General features: G+C 37.4%; 1 protein-coding gene across 1 annotated transcript in view; it reads right to left on the bottom strand.

Annotated features, from left to right (window-relative positions):
• Positions 1 to 21,655, bottom strand: part of SRBD1 (S1 RNA binding domain 1) — a 228,727-nt gene that overhangs the window by 13,424 nt on the left and 193,648 nt on the right. Inside the window, exons 17-19 of the mRNA XM_069583411.1 lie at positions 18,268 to 18,374; positions 16,245 to 16,421; positions 10,239 to 10,421 (exon numbers count right to left, since the gene is read on the bottom strand). Coding sequence (XP_069439512.1) covers positions 10,239 to 10,421; positions 16,245 to 16,421; positions 18,268 to 18,374 — 467 coding nt within the window. The remainder of the gene's footprint in view (positions 1 to 10,238; positions 10,422 to 16,244; positions 16,422 to 18,267; positions 18,375 to 21,655) is intronic.

Here is a 21,655-nt window from a genome sequence, read left to right as displayed (position 1 = left end):
CCCCCCATAAATAAAGAATAAACATTGCTTAGCTTTCGTACAGATCTCCTGTCCTCAAGAAAATATTTTGTGAGGTTAAATGATTATTCCTGTTCCAGACCTGAATTTTAAGTTGGTGGTTGTTTACTCTCTGAAAACATACTTCTCACACTGATCATAAGGGTCAGAAATAGGAATATCAGCAGTAATAAAAGAAATATCACGTTACTAATATAACAGTGCAAATACTGATGTAAATCATCCCTTGATATACGACTTTCCTAGTCCCTCACTCTGGTGCTGTATGCCATATTCCTGCTAGAAACTAACCTTTTAAAAATTTTCCCTGATGACCAAAACAGAAATAACAATTAACTACTAGCTAAAGCTTTATCAAAATGAGTGCAGAGTGACAATCCCGACATTAAATTTCCTGGCATTTTTCAAGTTAAACCAAGAATGTAACAACTTTCAAGCTTAGCTATCTGGAGTGAATCAAATTCTTAATGCAGCAGATTCTCTGGGAGAGTGCCAGGCCTCAGTGTGATGTGTACAAATCAGCATAATCTCAGTACAAAGCACTGCCTCCTGGCACCTTATTTAAGAAAAAGGGGAAATTGGACACTTGCTGTTGGCTCTCCTGACCAACCAGAATGGCAGGACAAAAACTGAGGAGGTGTGGGGAAAGTGGCAACCCTTCCACAGACTGCTTTTGGGCTTCATTCTACTCACAGCAGCAATTTTATTCATGGCCCACAATAGCCAACATGATGAAATCACTCACACATGGAGACATCGTGACAATTTCTGGATGATGGCAGAAAGTGGGAAATAACCCTCTTTCATGGTCAATGAAAAGAAGGAGTATTGAGACATATGTTCTAGGAGGAAGTAAGATTAAAAGTGGTTGCTTTTTTTTAGCTTTCAGGGAGTGAAGAATGGGAGACCAGAACGTTTCCAGTCTGTAAAATCTAGGAAGTCCTGCACTCTAGACACAGTACTGTATGAAGGCATGGGATTCAACATGGGAAGGTCATAAAACCCCTTCGATCCACAAAGGATTCTAAAAGAAGCATTTATCAAGAAAGGAAGACGGAGACCTTCTGGCAACAGTTTTGCTCACACAACTACACTGACCTCAGTCAGTTTAGACTGAAGAAAAAATATTTAAATTGGAGTAAAGCTAGACACTTCATTTTGCTCTATTAAAATCATCAACTCCTAAATATAATTAGTTCTGTTTCCTCAGTCTTCTCCTATATAGTCATCTTTCATTCTCTTTTTCTATCTTTTATTCTTTTATTAAATAAATAATGCCACGCCAATCTGTGTCCTAAAGCCACAGGATGAGGAGAAATCACTGAGTGGGGGGCCTGGTGATCCAAGTTTAGCTCTTTAACTTCTCTCTTTCCCATTCCCCTCCATTACAAGTTATCACTTCATCTTCCAGTGTCTCTGGTATTCATATTATTTTTGTCATTCATATTTACAATTACTGTCTTTCATACCCTTCATTCAACCTGTCAGCAAATAGTATTGACTCTTCTTTAAAAACTTCTCATCAACTCTTCCATCATCTTAGTCTCAATCATCACCAGCTTTCACCTGGATTGCTGCACTTAAGTCTAACTGGTCTCCCTGTTTCAACTACAACTTCTCATGTCCTTAATTCAGCAAACAATGTATCCTTTAAATGTATAAATCAGAGCATGCCACTCTTCAGCATAAAACAATGCTGTGGCTCCTGACTTCACAGAATTAAGGCCACGTCCCTATAATAGCCTCCCAATGCCCTTTTGACCAGATCTTCTGCTTTTCTCTCCCTTGCTCACTGCATTAGCCACCCTGGCTTCCGTGCTATTCCTTGACCTTGGCGGGCCAGCTCCCACTTTAGGGCCTTTATACTGTCTGGTCCCTCTTCCTGGAACACTCTTCCCTCAGATATCTGCATGCACAGCTAAATCGTTTACTTCCATCAAGACTTTGCTCAAATGTCACCTTCTCAATCTGGTCTACCCTGACTACTCTACTTAAATTTGCAAGTTCTTATCCATAACCCTGGTAATCCTGATCCCCATTACTCTGCTCTTCCCTCCCCCACCCCCACTGTTCTTATCACATTTATCATACGGTTTATTCATTATGTTTATTGTCTACTGTCTGTGACCTTGAGAGCAGGGATCTTTGAATGTAATCAAGATTACACAACAGTACCTAGAATATGGCAGGCACTCACTTGGAAGGTATATGTTTAATGAATAAATGAATAATTTGTTAATTCTAGCTCTGACTAATGGGAAGACAGTTGTGCCATTAACCATTCATCACGGGACAAGAGGGGAAGACCAAGCCTTTTTGTTATTTGTCTGTCTTGCTTTTGTATAGGGCTAGTGAAGAGGACTGATGGGAGAGGTGGGAGTTATAAATGTAGGGAAAAAGAGGATACAAGTTGTACTTTTAGATATATTGAGTTTGAGTTGTTAAGATATTCCTGAGAAAATCTCTCACAGCCAAATGGAAAGGGAAAGCTAGAATTTAGAAGAAAGGCCTGGACTAATGTGGAAATGCAGGACTGGAATTGACAGTGGAGGGGTGAGAGATGAAGAGTCATATGAGTGGATGCATTCAATCAGAGAAAAATAAAGAATAAAAGGAGAAGGTGAATAAGGCAAAACCTGAAGTCTATCTACCTTGAGAAGGCCAGAGGAAGAAGAGAGGATAGAATGTGAAAACAGTCATGGAAGATCAGTAAGCTAATAGAGTCAAAAGTAGCAGAATAGGTTAAGTGGTTTAAGGACAGAAAGAGGCCACTTTCTGACAGTTAGGAGGTTATTTGTTGAGAGAGTGATTCCAGAGTGGTAAGGATAGAAGCCAATCTATAAAGGCTGGGAGAGAACAAGCAGTGAAAATTAGAGGCAGATAATTCTTCTGAGACTTCTGGCAATGAAAAGGAGCATTGAGACAGAAATTCTAGGAGGAAGTAAAAAAGTGGTTGCTTCTTTGCGCTTTTAGGGAGTGAAGAATGGGATACCAGATCAGCAATAGGTCTGTGGGGCAAAACAAAAGCAATAAATGACGGAGACATTAAGATAGAAGAGATAGTCATAACATTTTATAAAGAGAAATAGAATCAGGAGATGGAAGGGTAGGTCGGGAAAGTGTGGGACAGAATGAGTAAAGATAGAGAGATAATCTCAGGAAAGTGGCTCTGAATTTTTTCAGTGAAGTAGGACACATCAGCTAAATGTGAGCAGATCCTGAAATAAGTAAAAGATTGAGAACAGAATGGGTTCCAAGGACTATTGAAATAAAATCTATCTGTGGCAACAGTAGATTTTTAATCCCATGTTCTTATACCTTCTCTAATATGGGTTTTCTTACTATGCTTTTAAATTGACATTTATTGAAGACCGTGCATTATTCCTTACTCTTTCTCGCTTACTTAAAAACTTTCTGGCAGAGGTGAGTACAATGCTAGGGTGAACATGCTGCTGCTGCTCTTCACCCGCCTCTTCTCTTAAAATGATGGTGACCAAACGCTGTCACTATCAAGCTGCTTATTTTGAAATGCACATGTTTCATTCTAAAAAAAAATGTAACGAAGGGAATTATTTTGGGTGCAGTACTCAACAAACATTGTATTTGCAGCATAACAGCATAAAATTCTGCATACTCTACATGAAGAATCCATTTCCTACAGAACCCTTAATAAAATAAAAAAGGCAAAGTTTCCGTTATCGGAGGAATAATGTTTTCCCCAGAGGAAAGACAGTCTAATTTCATGTGATGATACAGAAGAACACCCAAAGACAGCATATTCCAGATACTCTTTTTTTTCTTTCCTTAAGAAGCACACAAAACACAAGTCTTGCTACATTTTTGTGCTGAACACAGACTATCTTTAAGGGTATGATTCCCTTAATCTGAAAGACCATTATGATTACATTTAAATCTGGCTCCAAACTAGCTTTTTAATTGTTAGCTCAGGTTTTGGAGTGTCACAGATCTGGTTCAAATCTTGGTTTCACCAGTTGAATTATCTTAGGCAATTTACTTCACCCATCTGGGACTTTGTATACTTAAAGGAGTGGTAATATTAATAGTCCTAACCTTATACAATTGCTGTGGGGTTTAAACAAGTTGATGCTTCCAAAGTGCCTGGTAATGAGGATATACTCCATGAAGGTTTGTTTTTATTAACTGCTCCTCAAATCTGACCTGAGCTATGTTTTCCTATCTCCATCTCTTTTAAACATCTCTTTTCCTCTTTCTACTGGCTGAAACACCTAGCCCAAATGCCATCTCCTGCATGAAACCTTGTAAGAAATTCCGATCTGGAAATGAAATCTTTCTCCTGTGAACAAGTTTGTGTTTCAAACTTAGTGAAAAGGGAACCCTCTTACACTGTTGGTAGGAATGCAAACTAGTACAGCCACTATGGAGAACAGTGTGGAGATTCCTTAAAAAACTGGAAATAGAACTGCCATATGACCCAGCAATCCCACTGCTGGGCATACACACCAAGGAAACCAGAATTGAAAGAGACACGTGTATCCCAATGTTCATCACAGCACTGTTTATAATAGCCAGGACATGGAAGCAACCTAGATGTCCATCAGCAGATGAATGGATAAGAAAGCTGTGGTACATATACACAATGGAATATTACTCAGCCATTAAAAAGAATACATTTGAATCAGTTCAAATGAGGTGGATGAAACTGGAGCCTATTATACAGAGTGAAGCAAGCCAAAAAGAAAAACATCAATATAGTATACTAATGCATATATATGGAATTTAGAAAGATAGTAACGATAACCCTATATGTGAGACAGAAAAAGAGACACAGATGTATAGAACAGTCTTTTGGTCTCTGTGGGATGATTTGGGAGAATGGCATTGAAACATGTATATTATCATATGTGAAAGGGATCGCCAGTCCAGGTTCGATGCATGGGACGGGGTGCTTGGGGCTGGTGCACCGGGATGACCCTGAGGGATGGATGGGGAGAGAGATGGGAGGGGGGTTCAGAATGGGAAACACATGTACACCCGTGGCATATTCATGGCAATGTATGGCAAAACCACTACAATATTGTAAAGTAATTAGCTTCCAATTAAAATGAATAAATTTATATTAAAAAAAACCAAAAGGGCTGTTAGCAGTTATTGACTTCTGACATGGGTTATCTGTGACTAAGTTTCATCCTCCTTGTTTTGGTAGGGTCCCTGGGACCATAAAGCACCTCTATTCATTTTTATATTCTTTAGGCCCTACCACAGCACTCTCTACATTCAAAGTGATGAATGAAATAATCAACAATAAAATTCATAACAGTAAAAAAATGAAACTATAAAGACCATGAAGAAAATATGGGAACACTGAATTCATCTTAGAAATCAGGTATCTTAAGAAAAATAATAATACAGTTACTTCATAAAAAATTAAACATTCATATTTCAAAACATATCTGCATTATAAGCAGATACAAAATTAAATCAGAAAAAAAGCTCAGTCCATATGAAACACTTTAATATTTAATAGAGAATCCTTACACATAAATACAACTTTTAAGTACTATAAATAATAAAAATAGTTTAAAAAAGTAACTTTTAAAAACCACTAAATGCCTAACTTAGGTTATAAAATACCATGATCTCAGTTTTCTAAAATATGAATATGAGAGAGAATATCATAAATACAAAAGTAAAAAGACTTAATGGCTTCACATTTTGGTGTATTTCTGGGAGTGACATCATGGTAGGGTAGCATTAAAGCGCTTTATGTTTCTACTACTTTCCTAATATAACTAAAAATGAAATTTACTGCAATGGAATTTACTTTTACAGGACTGAAATCAAACCAGTGATGACCTAATCACATCCATAATGAGCTTCTCCTCCCTGGGAAGACCCTTTTGTAACACCGTATGAAAAGTATGACATACCTATGTTGAGTGATGTCTGTACTAAGTATAATAGAAAGTTAGAAACCACTATCACAGTTCCAAAGTGGATAACGGGGATGGTAAGCAAGCTTAGATAAATTACCATTTTTTCCTCCAGATTTTAAAGGTCAAGAGTGGAATTTCATGTAGAGAAATTTTCCATGAAACAGTCCTCAAGTACTCTGCTTCTGAGAGACAAGGCTACTCCCAAAGAAAGCAGAGAGAAGGATGAAGTCACTGGTAGGGGTTTTTATGCTCCACATGCAGAAACTAGCCTGTGTGAAAACTGGCAGAGAAGTCCTGTCTAATAGGAGAAATTAAAGATTTCTCAAGCTTGAACATTGCTGGTGGCATTATAAATCAGTATGTTACTTGGCAATGTATATTAGGAGCCACATAAACTTTCAAACCCTTTGGCAGAGTAATTCCACTTCTAGGAATCCATCATAAGGAACCACTACTAGTATGACTATTGGCTTCCCTGGTGGCTTAGTGGTAAGAATCTGCCTGCAAATGCAGGAGCTGCGGGAGACTCAGGTTTGTTCCCTGGGTCAGGAAGATACTCTGGAGAGGAAATGGTAACCCATTGCAGTATTTTTGCCGGGATAATCCCATGGACAGAGGAGCCTGGTGAGTTACAGTCCATGGGGTTGCAAAGAGTTGGACATGACTAGGCATGCACAGACTAGTACTACTATTTCTAAACTACAGTCCAGTCATTAGATGGAATATTATTTAGCCTTTTAAAAAGCAATATGCAGAAACCAAAAATGTGTGCTTATGTTAGAAAGAAACTTGAAGAACATATAAACCACATTCAAACTACATCATGGAACCAAACAAAAGTGTATATTAAAAAAAAGATACTGGCTTGCATACAGCAAAATGCTAATTTGGAGATGGCAACTCTTGCAAAAAGTCTATAAATCCATGTGCATACATGCATCTTTTCAAACAAACACTAAAAATACAATTACTGTGAGACCACCATTTTTTTTAATATTAAAAAAATGAGAACCATGTGCTAGGATTAAGAATGGGACAAAGATGCCCATTCTGACCACTCCTATTCAATACAGTACTGAAAATCCTGGCTGTTGCAATAGGCAAGGAAGAGAAACAAAAAGCATGAAGATTAAAAAAATAAGTAGTCTATTTATTTGCTGATAATGTAATTGTTTATACAGGAAGATTTAAAGAATCTACAAACACCTACTAAGAACTAGTAAATGAACTTATCAAGGTCACAGGATACAAAGTTACTATTAAAAATCAATTTTGTCTTCACATATTAGCAGAAAACAATCAGCAACAAATTTTTAAAAATTCTACTTGCAATAGTGTTGAAAAGCATGAAATATATTTAATAAAACATGCACAAGACTGTGACACTAGAAACTAAAAAACACTGTTGAGAGAAATGACAGAAGTTATAAATAAATGGAAAGATTAAGTAAGTCCATGAGCAAAAGACTCCATAAATATTATGAAGACATCAGTTGTTCCTAAATTCACCTATGGACTCAATATAAGCCCAATCAGAATCCTACCAGGTTTTGTTTTTTTTTTTTTTAATGTAAATTGACAAGTTCATTCTACAATTTATATGAAAATCAAATCCTCTAGAGTATTCAGAGCACTGTTGGAAAAACAAAGTCGGAGGTCTTACACTATACGACTTCAAAATTTAGCATAAAATTATAGTAATCAAGATAGTGTGGTACAGACAAAAAGATCAATGAAACAGAAGAGAGAGAGAGAAATAGATTCATACTTACACAGTCTTCTGATTTTCAACAAAGGCACAAAACAATGGGTAAAGAGAAGTTGTGTTTTTGTTATTGTTTTTTAAAATGGTACTGGAATAACTAAATGTTCACAATGAGGAAAGAAAGTGAACCTTGACCCCTACTTCCAATCATACTAACTTCAGATATATCACTGTATGTAAAAGCTAAAATCATCAAGTTTTAAGAAGAAAACATTGAAGAATAGATTCATGACTTGAAGTAGGCAAAAGATTCTTAGCACATACAAAGTAGTAACTTCATATGGAAGAAAAAATGGATAAATTAGACATCACCAAAATTTAAGACTTCTGCACATCAAAAGACATTAATAAGAAAATAAAGAAGTAGGCCACAAACTAGGGCAAAATATTTGTGGAACATATATTCGACAAAGGACTAATATACAGAATATGTTTTTAAAATTCTCGTGACTCAATAACAAAAAAAGCAAACAACTCAACTGGAAAATGGCTAAATGATATGAACAGAGGGTTCACAGAAGAAGATATACAAATGGCTAATACGCACATGAGAAAGTGCTCAATGTCACCAGGGAAATGCAAATTAAAACCAAAGATACACTACCACATATACAAATACACGAGAATGGCTAACATTAAAAAGACTAATACCAGATTATGGCAAAGAGAACTGTTAGCATTGTTGATGGAAGTGTGCTAAGTCACTTCAGTCGTGACCGACTCTGTGTGACCCCAGAGACGGCAGCCCACCAGGCTCCCCCGTCCCTGGGATTCTCGAGGCAAGAACACTGGAGTGGGTTGCCACTGCCTTCTCCAGATGGGAGTGTAAAACGGTACAATTAATTACACTGGAGTATGGTCTAGAAGTTTCTATAAAAAAACTAAACACTCACCTGATTTATGACCCAGCGAATCCTCTCCTAAGTATTTTTCCAAGATGAGTGCAAACAACACATGTCAACAACAAAAATTACACAAGAATGTTCAAAGTGGCTTTACTCATAATAGCCAACTTGGAAATAGGCAAGGTTCCTTCAAAAAGGAGAATAAACTACGGTATAATCATACAATGGCACATTATTTAGCAATAAAAAGGAACCAGCTACTTGTTTATGTTACAGCATGAATTAAAAAAATCTCTAAATGTTGAAAGAACCCTTATTCAAAAAAGTACAACTGTATGATGTCATTCATATGAAGTTCAAGAAGAGGGAAACTAATCTTTGGCTGAAAAATGTGAACATGTGGTCAGCTCTGAGAGGCTAGAACAGGGATTATGCTGGAATATGGGATTATAGTAATCCCAGGGATTATCTGGGAAGGGGTACAAAGGAACATTTTAGGATGGTGGTAATGTTTTTCATCTTGATAGAGGTTTGGGTTACCAGATGTAGGTAGGTATTTATTTGCCAAAATTCAGCTCTTATATACCTAAAATTTAAATGTATGTGAATTTTACCTCAAAAGACAAAAAGATAAAAAACTACTGAATTCTAGTTAATGATATACATGCCACAGTATTAGCTGAAAGTGTGCTGATATCTGTAATTTTCTTTAAAATATATATAAAAAAGAAATGGACTAATGGACAAGAAGATGGATGAGTGAAAACACAGGCATAGCAAAATATTAATGATAAAATCTAGGTGACGGTATATTGGGATTCATTGTAAAATTTTTTTTCAACATTTCTCTCTTTAAATTTTTTTATAATAAAATATTGGGAGAAAAAGGATATCACTGCTGATGTTGATAGAATTTTCTTTTTCTATTTTCTAAGTTTTCTATAACGTTTATAGAAATTTCTAAAATGTTCACAATCTTAAATATTTTAAAAGAAATTAAATTACATTTCTTAAAATACTCAAACATAAATTATTTTAAACAAGTTAAAAACTTAGATTCAGTGAAAATTAAAATGTCCACTATTTTTAAACTATTTAGTCCACTAGAAGCCTTAAGTATGCAGTTGTGTAGCAAGTCACTATTTTTGAACTAATTAAAAACCGTGAACTGATCAAATGTGGTATTAAATTTTTTTCTTTTAATGCCTAATTTTAAACTTTCCCTTGTACTCAAACCTTTCCCTGTGTTAATTAATGTATTCTCATTAAAAGTATATCACTTCTTAGACTCTATAATAACTAAGCAGGGCAATATTTCTTATGAAATCTGAGAGCTGGCTGTTTACTAAAGGCCTTTATCTTTAGATAAGCACAAGCTTTAAGCCAGGTGCTAGTCATTTGTGTCTTATTAATTTCCAAAACAAACAGAGGAGAGTGCCATGCAATTTCCATTACACACACTTCACCATTAGGACCAGGGTTTATTAGCTTGACACTGCTCCAGGAATAATGGTTTCATTCCTCACTGAAATAAAATAATGTGCCACACAACTCAGCAATGCGGAACTTCTCAAAAATGTTGTCATTTTAAACATGGTCATATTTTTAAAGTCTCCATTATGCCATAACAAAGGCCATTTGCTGTAGAGAACTCATTGTGAGCATAGAGAATTCCCACAGGGGCCCCAGACTTACCTCATTGCTGTGTCATACGATTCCGGGTGAATACAAGTTTGGTCCAAAGGATTTGGCTTTAGTACAACATTCACTGCAGTTTTGCTCCTTTTCTTGACTTGCTTCTCATTTGTGACCTCAACACCTGCTGAAGCTGTTACAGCAACTCCCTGAGTTTCGCCTGCAGATTCAGTTTGTTGACTACTGTAACCATTTGAAACAGAAAATAAAATTCTGTAAAGCAATTATCTTTTAATTAAAAAATAAGATAAAATAATACTATCTTTCTGTCATAAAAAAAATAAACAGTATGGGGGGATATGGGAGGGCTAGAGGGCAGGCAGAGGGTTTTAGAGCCTTTCATTAAAAATGAGCTTATTTCTCTGCCAAACAAATATAAACAAACAGCCACCAGACTTTGACCATGCACTTCACAGAAATTGCCACTTATTTGTTTAAACCCATTAATAGGACTTTCTGTTACTTAAAGCCCCAACATTAATTGATCCTGCCTGTGTAATTGGCATTCTAGGAGAGAACAGAGAAAAACAGACGAAAATAAATTAAATGAGGAGGAGAAGGAAAAGGTGATTTCTCAGAGCTGAAAAAAACACAAGCTCCCCAAAGGAATCTACTGAGTATAAAACAGAATGAATGGGAAAAGAATAACTAGAAAAAGACTCATATTTGACTTATGACAGGAAAACTCTAGAATTTTAAAAATTAAGAGATAAAAATAAAACATTACTTTGAAAGGAACTAGAATCAAACTGGCATCAGTTTTCTCACTGACAAACACAGATGCTGGAACACAGTGGAGCAATATTTTAAAAGTCTGAGACAAAATGATTTTGAATCTAGAATTATATACCTAGCAACTAGCAGACAAGTTAAAATCACTTTCAGACATGTATGGACTGTGGTACAACCCATATAATATACTCTCTCTGAAAAGAAATTCTTAAGTATAAATTCCAACAAAAACACTGAGTTCAAGAAAAATGATAATGTGGACTATAAGAAACAGTGATGAGCACAGAAACCATAAAAATCACTAGGTTAAATAACTGCTCATGAATATTGTAGAACATATATAAAAACAGTCTGAAACTAAAATCCCAGATTATCCCACCATAGGACACAGCATTGACAGGAGGAAGGTTGGGAAGAGACCTTTGGCTCTAGTTTTCTCTAGGAGGAGTACAGAGACACCTATTAACTCCAGAGACCAATCCAAATCAAATTTAAAGATAATAACCAGAAGCATAGAAGATACAAAAGCTGGAATCACTAAGAGGAGATAAAGATGAGTAAGGAAGACAATCTGATTTCGGTGTTGGCCACATGGTGATGTTCATGTGTAGTCTTCTCTTGTGTTGTTGGAAGAGGGTGTTTGCTATGACCAGTGAATTTTCTTGGCAAAACTCTATTAGCCTTTGCCCTGCTTCATTCTGTCCTCCAAGGCCAAATTTGCCTATTACTCCAGGTGTTTCTTGACTTCCTATTTTTGCATTCTAGTCCCCTATAATGAAAAGGACATATTTTTGGGTGTTAGTTCTAAAAGGTCTTGTAGGTCTTCATAGAACTGTTCAACTTCAGCCTCTTCAGTGTTACTGGTTGGGGCATAGACTTGGATTACTGTGATATTGAATGGTTTGCTTTAGAAATGAACAGAGATCATTCTGTCATTTTTTGAGATTGCATCCAAGTACTGCATTTCGGACTCTTCTGTTGACTATGATGGCTACCCCATTTCTTCTAAGGGATTCCTGCCCACAGTAGTAGATATAATAGTCATCTGAGTTAAATTCAACCATTCCAGTCCATTTTAGTTAACCGATTCCTAAAATGTCGATGTTCACTCTTGGCATCTCCTGTTTGACCACTTCCAATTTGCTTTGATTCATGGACCTATGCAACACTGCTCTTTACAGCATTGGACCTTGCTTCTATCACCAGTCACATCCACAACTGGGTGTTGTTTTTCCTTTGGCTCCATCCCTTCATTCTTTCTTGAGTTATTTCTCCAATGATCTCCAGTAGCAGATTGGGCACCTACCGACCTGGGGAGTTCATCTTTCAGTGTCCTATCTTTTTGCCTTTTCATACTATTCATGGGGTTCTCAAGGCAAGAATACTGAAGGGTTTTGGCCATTCCCTTCTCCAGTGGATCACATTTTGTGAGAACTCTCCACCATGACCCATCCGTCTTGAGTGGCCCTACATGGCATGGCTTAGTTTCATTGAGTTACACAAGGCTGTGGTCCATACGATCAGATTGTCTAGTATTCTGTGATTGTAGTTTCAGTCTGTCTGCCCTCTGATGACCTCTCTTAGCACCTACTGTCTTACTGGGGTTTCCAAAGAATAGCAAGAAGAGATAAGAAAGCTTTCCTCAGTGATCAGTGAAAAGAAATGGAGGAAAATAATAGAATGGGAAAGACTAGAGATCTCTTCAAGAAAATTAGAGATACCAAGGGAACTTTTCATGCAAAGATGGGTATGGACCTAACAAAAGCAGAAAATATTAAGAAGAGAGGGAAAGAATACACAGAAGAACTATACAAAAAATATCTTCACGATCCAGATAATCATGATGGTGTGATCACTCACCTAGAGCTAAACATCCTGGAATGCAAAGTCAAGTGGGCCTTAGGAAGCACCACTACGAACAAAGCTAGTAGAGGTGATGGAATTCCAGTTGAGCTATTTCAAATCCTGAAAGATGATGCTGTGAAAGTGCTCCATTCAATACGCCAGCAAATTTGGAAAACTCAGCAGTGGCCACAGCACTGGAAAAGGTCAGTTTTCATTCCAATCCCAAAGAAAGGCAATGCCAAAGAATGCTCAAACTACCGCACAATTGCACTCATCTCACACGCTAGCAAAGTAATGCTCAAAATTCTCCCAGCCAGGCTTCAGCCATACGTGAACCGTGAACTTCCTGATGTTTAAGCTGGATTTAGAAAAGGCAGAGGAACCAGAGTTAAATTGCCAACAACCGCCAGATCATGGAAAAAGCAAGAGAGTTCCAGAAAGACATCTATTTCTGCTTTCCTGACTATGCCAAAGCCTTTGACTGCGTGGATCACAATAAACTGTGGAATATTCTTCAAGAGATGGGAATACCAGACCACCTGACCTGTCTCTTGAGAAATCTTATACAGGTAAGGAAGCAACAGTTAGAACTGGACATGGAACAACAGAGTGGTTCCAAATAGGAAAAGAAGTACGTCAAGGCTGTATATTGTCACCCTGCTTATTTAACTTATATGCAGAGTACATCATGAGAAACGCTGGGCTGGAGGAAGCACAAGCTAGAATCAAGACTGCCAGGAGAAATATCAATAACCTCAGATATGCAGATGACACCACCCTTATGGCAGAAAGTGAAGAGGAACTCAAAAGCCTCTTGATGAAAGTGAAAGAGGAGAGTGGCTTAAAAAAGTTGGCTTAAAGCTCAATATTCAGAAAACTAAGATCATGGCACCTGTTCCCATCACTTCATGGCAAGCAGATGGGGAAACTGTGGAAACAGTGTCTGACTTTATTTTTGGGGGCTCCAAAATCACTGCAGATGGTGACTGCAGCCATGAAATTAAAAGACGCTTACCTCTTGGAAGGAAAGTTATGACCAACCTAGACAGCATATTAAAAAGCAGAGACATTACTTTGTCAACAAAGGTTTGTCTAGTCAAGGCTATGGTTTTCCCAGTGGTCATGTATGGATGTGAGAGCTGGACTGTAAAGAAAGCTGAGCACCGAAGAATCGACGCTTTTGAACTGTGGTGTTGGAGAAGACTCTTGAGAGTCCCTTGGACTGCAAGGAGATCCAACCAGTCCATCCTAAAGGAGATCAGTCCTGGGTGTTCACTGGAAGGAATGATGTTGAAGCTGAAACTCCAATACTTTGGCCACCTGATGGGAAAGGCTGACTCATTTGAAAAGTCCCTGATGATGCTGGGAAAGATTGAGGGCAGGAGGAAAAGGGGACGACAGAGGATGAGACAGTTGGCTGGCATCACCGACTCAAGTTTGGGTAAACTCCAGGATTTGTTGATGGACAGGGAGGCCTGGCATACTGCAGTCCATGGGGTTGCAAAGAGTCAGACACGACTGAACAACTGAACTGAACTGAAGGAAGACAGGGAGAAAAACAGGGAGGAGCCCTGTTAACTGATAAATGTAACAAACTGCATGAAGGCATGAAGAGAAAATATATAAGATGGAAGTTCAAACATATCAATATGCATAATAACTGTGAATGGATTAAGATTAAGCAAAACCAGAAAATCTATGAGTCATATAAAAAACTAAATGTCATAGAAAGTTTGAAAATAAAACATACCAAGCATATTCTGAAAAGGCAGATATGGCAACAATGCTAGCAAATAAAATAGATTTGAAAATAAAAACACTCAATAAGATAGCAATAGTCATTCTGAATAAAGGCATGACCTATCAAGGAAATATAATAGTCATGAATCTTCAAGTCCTTCATTACCAATTGAAAAAAACTAAGGCTTTAAAATAACCCAAATGTTCACCAACAGAGCACTGATTAAATTACAGTCCATTTATAAATTAAATACTGTGCTGGCATTTATAAAGAATGATATAAATCAATATGTAATACATGGAAAGAGATCCAAGATACATTACTGAAACAAAACAAAGTTTCAACTAGTTGTATACTATAAGTTGTTCTGTATGCATTTAAAAATAATAGACACATATATATAAGCTTATATAAGTATAAATTTATTTTTAGAAGCAATATATAAAAAACTATTTTGAAGGGACAAGTTGGGGTACACTTTTCACTTTATTCTTTTTTATACTCCTTGAATTTACTAACCAAGTGTTTTACTGGTTAATTAATCGATTTTCCCCACTATATGAAATGTCACCTTTATCATAAATTAAATTCCCTCTGTGTTTTAGTGTATTTCAGACTCTGTTCTGTTCTACCTATTTCTACATCAAAACCAAACTGTTTTAATTACTATGGCTTTATAATATATTCTGCTTTTCAGAGGGGCTGGTTTTCCCTCAGTCTTTTCCAGAAAAAAAAAAATGATTGTAACTTTTGTGTCAGAAGAAAAAAATACACAATGAATGAATCAAGTAGTTCCAAAGAAGCCAAGGCATAAAAGCTAGTCTTTTATGATTACAAAATGCTAAGAAGTTTACGCAATTTCTTTGCTTTTTGTGCTACCAGGATTAGAAAGCAAGAATTTAGCTCCTAATTTACACATCTGATAATTAATGCCTTGGCCAGTTTTCACTGAGGAAGAAGCAGGGAAACTCAATTATGCTGCCCTTTTTTTGGGGGGGGGGCAAACCCCCATGGCATGTAGAACTTCACTGACCAGGAATGGAACTTGTGGCCCTTGTAGTAGAAGCACATTGTCTTAACCACTGGACCACCAGGGAAGTCCCTCAACTATGCTTAGGGGAACAGCTGTCAATATGAAGTGGTCATTGCAAAGTCTTCTTTGTAGCCTCATGTTGTACCAGTCCTTCCACTTGTGGTGCTCCGATCACATTGGCCTTAGCTTCTTTTCCTAAATACACCAAAGTGGTCCTGCCTTAGGCTGCTGCACACATATTGTTTGCTATGCTTGAATGCCTTCCTTCTGATCCCTATGTGACTGGCTCCTTCACTTCATTCAAAACTCGGCTCAAATAACTTTTCAGTAAATAACTCATATAAAGCAGCTTATTGCTCCCTAAGATAGTGTCATATTGCTTTGTTTTAATTTTTATAACACTTATCTGAAACTGTTTTACTAGTTTATTTATTGTCTGTCTCATTTATTAAAACTTAACTCCATGAGGCCAGTGAATTTGTTCATTTGTTCACTGCTGTATTCCCAGTACCTAGTAAAGATTAAGACAGTCTATACATATTGAATGAAGGAATGAAGAAATGAACAGCTAGGGTTTACGCCAGTGAGAAGGATGGGTAACAGTACAGAGGAGGAGGTTAATATTAGAAACAACAGTGTACACTTTAATAGTCACCTGCAAAATGTTCGAATATAATCCTGGTTGACTCTGATGAAACCAGCACATTGTTGGAAAGATTTTGGACCCAGCCCTTTCACTTTCTTCAGCTGTTCTCGGTTGATGAATGGCCCATTTTTCTCACGCCATTCAATAATATTTTTGGCTCGGTTGGCATTGAGTCCAGCGATATGCCTAAAAAAATAAACAAAATGAGTAATGTGGCCAATATAATTGTTCTAAGAGAACTGAAAGAAAAGATGGCATGTAAAGAAACATAAAAGCAATTGCAATTATATCTTGTCCTATGTCTCTAAGCTCAGTTAATCAAAGGTGGGTTATGTCAAAAAGACAAAGGGGAAACAGTTTTCCAAGAGGAGTGAAGGACAGTAGACAGCAAAGTAGTGACAAACCAGGGCTGTCATAAAGACGCTGGCAAACTGGTTAACAGAGGTCTAAGAAAACTACTTTCCTACAGTATTTCTACACTAGTTACATTACTTATGTTTCTAAATCAAGTAATAATTCTGCCTATTCCCAGTTAGCTTACAAAGTGATTCAGGAGCAGATATTACCACAGCTACAGCTGGGTTGTACTCTCTTATTTTTTTGTCAGCCAAGACTTAAACGGTGGAAAGGTACTTATCCATGACAAAAAAAAAAACTCTGTCATTAGGTAGTTGACTTGATGTTAATTAGAGAATCTGAATTCTACTATAGAATTCCATATATGGAATTATGGAATATTTATTACTATGGTAGAAAGTTGCTGTTGTGTAGTTGCTAAGTTGTATCTGACTCTTTGCAACCTCATGGACTGTGTAGCCTGCCAGGATCCTCTGTCCATGAGATTTCTCAGGCAAGAATTCTAGAGTAGGTTGCTATTTCCTTCTCCAGGGGATCTTCCTGATACAGGGACTGAACCTACCTCTCCTACTAGGCAGGTGGATTCTTGACCATTGAGCCACCAGGGAGGCAACACCTTAAAATGCAAGGAATTATTTTCTGCTGTTCTAATTTCAAAGCAGAAGAATCTAGATTTTTTTTCCCCAGAGGTCCAGAATTTCCAGACTTGTATAATAAATGCAAGATTAGGAACAAAAGAACAGCTCTTCTATAACCCCAGGGGGGAAAAAGAGCATGTAAGACGTGATAATAGTATTAATATGATGAAGATTTTGATATGTAACTTGAGGAATCAAGGTAAAAATATGGTAACCATATACCCTGTTCCCTCAGAATTTATCTTCTGGTGATGGCCAGCTTTGACAGATGTAAGCAAGAGACTGAACTAGTAAAAAATATCTCCCTATTATGTGATGGGAAATGGCTCTTTTCCATGTTAACCTTATTTAAATTCTATTAGTGACTCAATGGAGAAGGCAATGGCACCCCACTCCAGTACTCTTGCCTGGAAAATCCCATGGATGGAGGAGCCTGGTGGGCTGCAGTCCATGGGGTCGTTAAGAGTCAGACATGATTGAAGTGACTTAGCAGCAGCAGCAGCAGTGACTCAATGGAGAAGGCAATGTCACCCCACTCCAGTACTCTTGCCTGGAAAATCCCATGGGTGGAGAGGCCTGGTAGGCTGCAGTCCATGGGGTCGCTAAGAGTCGGACACGACTGAGCGACTTCATTTTCACCTTTCACTTTCATGCACTGGAGACGGAAATGGCAACCCACTCCAGTGGTCTTGCCTGGAGAATCCCAGGGATGGGGGAGCCTGGTGGGCTGCTGTCTATGGGGTCACATGGAGTCGGACATAACTGAAGTGACTTAGCAGCAGCAGTGACTCAACAGTTATCATATGCTCTTCATTTTAGATTTTCTATATTAAAAATGATAATGTATATGAATTGTTATGATTATTTTCTTAAATGATGTCTTCCTCCCTGACTGATTACTTAAAGCAATGTATGAACTGATCGATTTTCTATACTTGGCAACTTCACACATGTGTCCCCTTGTTTTAACTGAGTTTGGACAGTCAGTAAAGAAACTCAAGATTCTGTAATCTTCAGCCACAGACTTCTTGTCTCACCTTAACAAAACTTCTGAACAGATGTTAATATCCACTCCCACAAAACTGACACATTCTTCTACAACACTGTCCAGTGTTGCCTTGAGCAGGGTCTGAGATACATCGTGCTGAAAAGAAAGATCAACCATCAATCAAAAGTAAAGAACATGGAATTCTTGGACTACTCCATTACTTTGCCTGTATTACAGATAGCAGGCTCAGTTAAGACACCGCAAAGTCAATTTGTTCATTTCTCTTAAACACGGTTTGCTGATGTAATTGACCTAAACTTTAGGAATCTGTGTTTCATACTCTCTACTTAAACACCTGACTTGAGTACAACAGCATTGGTATTTTTCCCTTAGCTTGCCATAAAAATTACCTCTCAAGTTCGTTAAAACACAGGTTGCTGGGCCCCACACCAAGAGTCTTTGATTTAGTAGGTCTGGGTTGGGGCCTGAGAATTTACATTCCAACAAGCTCCAGAGTAATGCTGCTGCTGGTTCTGGAAGCACACTGAGCCATGCTGGTTACTATCATTTGCATGCTGCCTTGAAGTCTTATCTTCACTTGCATGTGACCCTTTGTTCTTAAGAGAAGAGTGAACAGGAAGGAGAACATGAATGTTCAGTAAGTTTGACAGTAAACCGAACTCTCATATTTCATGAAATTGAAGAGACTATTGCTTATAAGTCTTTTTTTTTTTTTAAAAAGATGTCCTTTTCATCATAGGGGACTGGAATGCAAAAGGAGGAAGTCAAGAGATACCTAGAGTAATAGGCAAATTTGGTCATGGAGTACAAAAAGAAGCAGGGCAAAGGCTAACAGAGTTTTGCCAGAAGAACATACTGGTGATAGCAAACACCCTCTTCCAATAAGATAAGAGAAGACTCTACACATGGACATCACCAGATGGTCAATCCTGAAATCAGACTGATTATATTCTTTGCAGCTGAAGATGGAGAAGCTCTATACAGTTAGCAAAAACAAGATCAGGAGCTGACTGTGCCTCAGATCATGAACTCCGTATTGTAAAATTCAGACTTAAATTGAAGAAAGTTCGGAAGACCATTAGACCATTCAGGTATGACCTAAATCAAATCCCTTATGATTATACAGTGGAAGTGACAAATAGATTCAAAGGATTAGACCTGATAGAAAGAGTGCCTGAAGAACTATGGACAGACTATATGTTACAAACAGACTATATGTTACAGACTAATGTTACAAATTATACAGGAGGTGGTGATCCAGACCATCCCCAAGAAAAAGAAATGCAAAAAGGCAAAATGGTTGTCTGACCAGGCCTTACAAATAGCTGAGAAAAGAGAAGAGAAAGGCAAAGGAGAAAAGGAAAGATAAACCCATCAGAATGCAGAGTTGCAAAGAACAGCAAGGAGAGATAAGAAAGCCTTCCTCCATGATCAATGCAAGGAAATAGAGGAAACCAATAGAATGGGAAAGACTAGAGGTTTCTTCAAGAAAATGAGAGATACCAAGGGAACATTTCATGCAAAGATAGGTACAATAAAGGACAGAAATGGTATGGACCTAACAGTGTGATCACTCCCCCAGAGCCAGACATCCTGGAGTGTGAAGTCAAGTGGGCCTTAGGAAGCATCACTACGAACAAAGCTAGTGGAGGTGATGGAATTCCAGTTGAACTATTTCAAATCCTAAAAGATGATGCTGTGAAAGTGCTGCACTCAATATGCCAGCAAATTTGGAAAGCTCAGCAGTGGCCATAGGACTGGAAAAGGTCAGTTTTTATTCCAATCCCAAAGAAGAGCAATGCCAAAAAATGTTCAAACTACTGCACAACTGCACTCATCTCACATGCTAGCAAAGTGATGCTCAAAATTCTCCAAGCAGACTTCAATAGTACGTGAAATGAGAACTTCCAGATGTTCAAGCTGGATCTAGAAAAGGCAGAGGAACCAGAGATCAAATTGCCAACATCCATTGGATCAACAAAAAAGCAAGAGAGGTCCAGAAAACCATCTACTTCTGCTTTATTGACTACACCAATGCCTCTGACTGTGTGGATCACAACAAACTGTGGAAAATTCTTCAAGAGATAGGAATACCAGACCACCTTACCTGCCTCCTGAGAAATCTGTATACTCAAACTGAGTTAGTACAAGTTATCTTTCAACTGAAAATTTTAAATTTTGAAAAAAAAAAAAAGAACAATAAAGCAAGTTCAGCTACCAGATTTGGTAGTGAAAATGTTGACTCCACTCAGCAATCTTTGACTTTATTTGAACCACAGTTTACATATTAAAAAAAACTTAATTTTTAACATGATTTTACAAATATGGAAAACAATAACAATGACAGACCTATTGTGGTAATAATGTCCTTAAACGTCTTCAAAATTAAAGGCCAAATAAAAATGTCCTTATCAGAACAGCTAAAATGAAAAAGATGAAAAATACCAAGCATTGATGGGATGTGAAGCAACCAGAATGCTGAAAATGTCATCATGATAGATGCACGTTAGGTCAGATATGCAAGCAAGGCAGTTGTACGGAGGATTTATTTTGTATGGTTTAAATGCAATTTCTCACATAAAGCTGAAATCAGATATTTGCATATAATGTAAAAATGTATTATTGTTCAATATAAATTAAACTAGATAAACTGGAAGGAATAAAAAACAAAAATTCTTAGAAATAAACAAATTGCCAAAACTGACTGAAGGAGAAATAAGAAAAATGAACAGACCTATCAGAAATCTCCCCAAAGAGAAAAATCTAGGATTGGACATCTTCACTAATGAATTCTACCAAATATTTAAAGAATTAATAGTAATCCTTTTAAAGCTCTTTCAGAAAAATATATGAGGAGGGAACATGTCTTAACTCATTCTGTGAGGTTAGCATTACTCTGATATCAAAGATACCACCAGGTAAGAAAGCTATAGACCGATATTCCTTATGAATACAGGTGCAAAAGTCCTCAACAAGACACTAGCAAACTGAATCCTACAACGCATTAAAAGGATCTAACATCATGAGGTACAATCATGCACTCAGTGGATGTAAAACTCAAGAAATACATTTTTTTTCAGTTGAAAAACAATTTCCCTCACCTTTTTAAAACTTAACTGTGGTTCTAATGAGGTGGATGAAACTGGAGCCTACTATACAGAGTGAAGTAAGCCAGAAAGAAAAACACCAATACAGTATACTAATGCATATATATATGGAATTTAGAAAGATGGTAACGATAACCCTGTACACGAGACAGTAAAAGAGACACAGGTGTATAGAACAGTCTTTTGGACTCCATGGGAGAGGGCGAGGGTGTGATGATTTGGGAGAATGGCATTGAAACATGTATAATATTATATGTGAAATGAGTTGCCAGTCCAGGTTCGATGCATGACACAGGATGCTAGGGGCTG

The sequence above is a fragment of the Ovis canadensis genome, chromosome 3, assembly GCF_042477335.2.
Source record: "Ovis canadensis isolate MfBH-ARS-UI-01 breed Bighorn chromosome 3, ARS-UI_OviCan_v2, whole genome shotgun sequence".
NCBI lineage: Eukaryota > Metazoa > Chordata > Mammalia > Artiodactyla > Bovidae > Ovis > Ovis canadensis.
The sequence above is the reverse complement of the archived record's forward strand: the minus strand, read 5'-3'. Positions and strand labels throughout refer to the sequence as shown.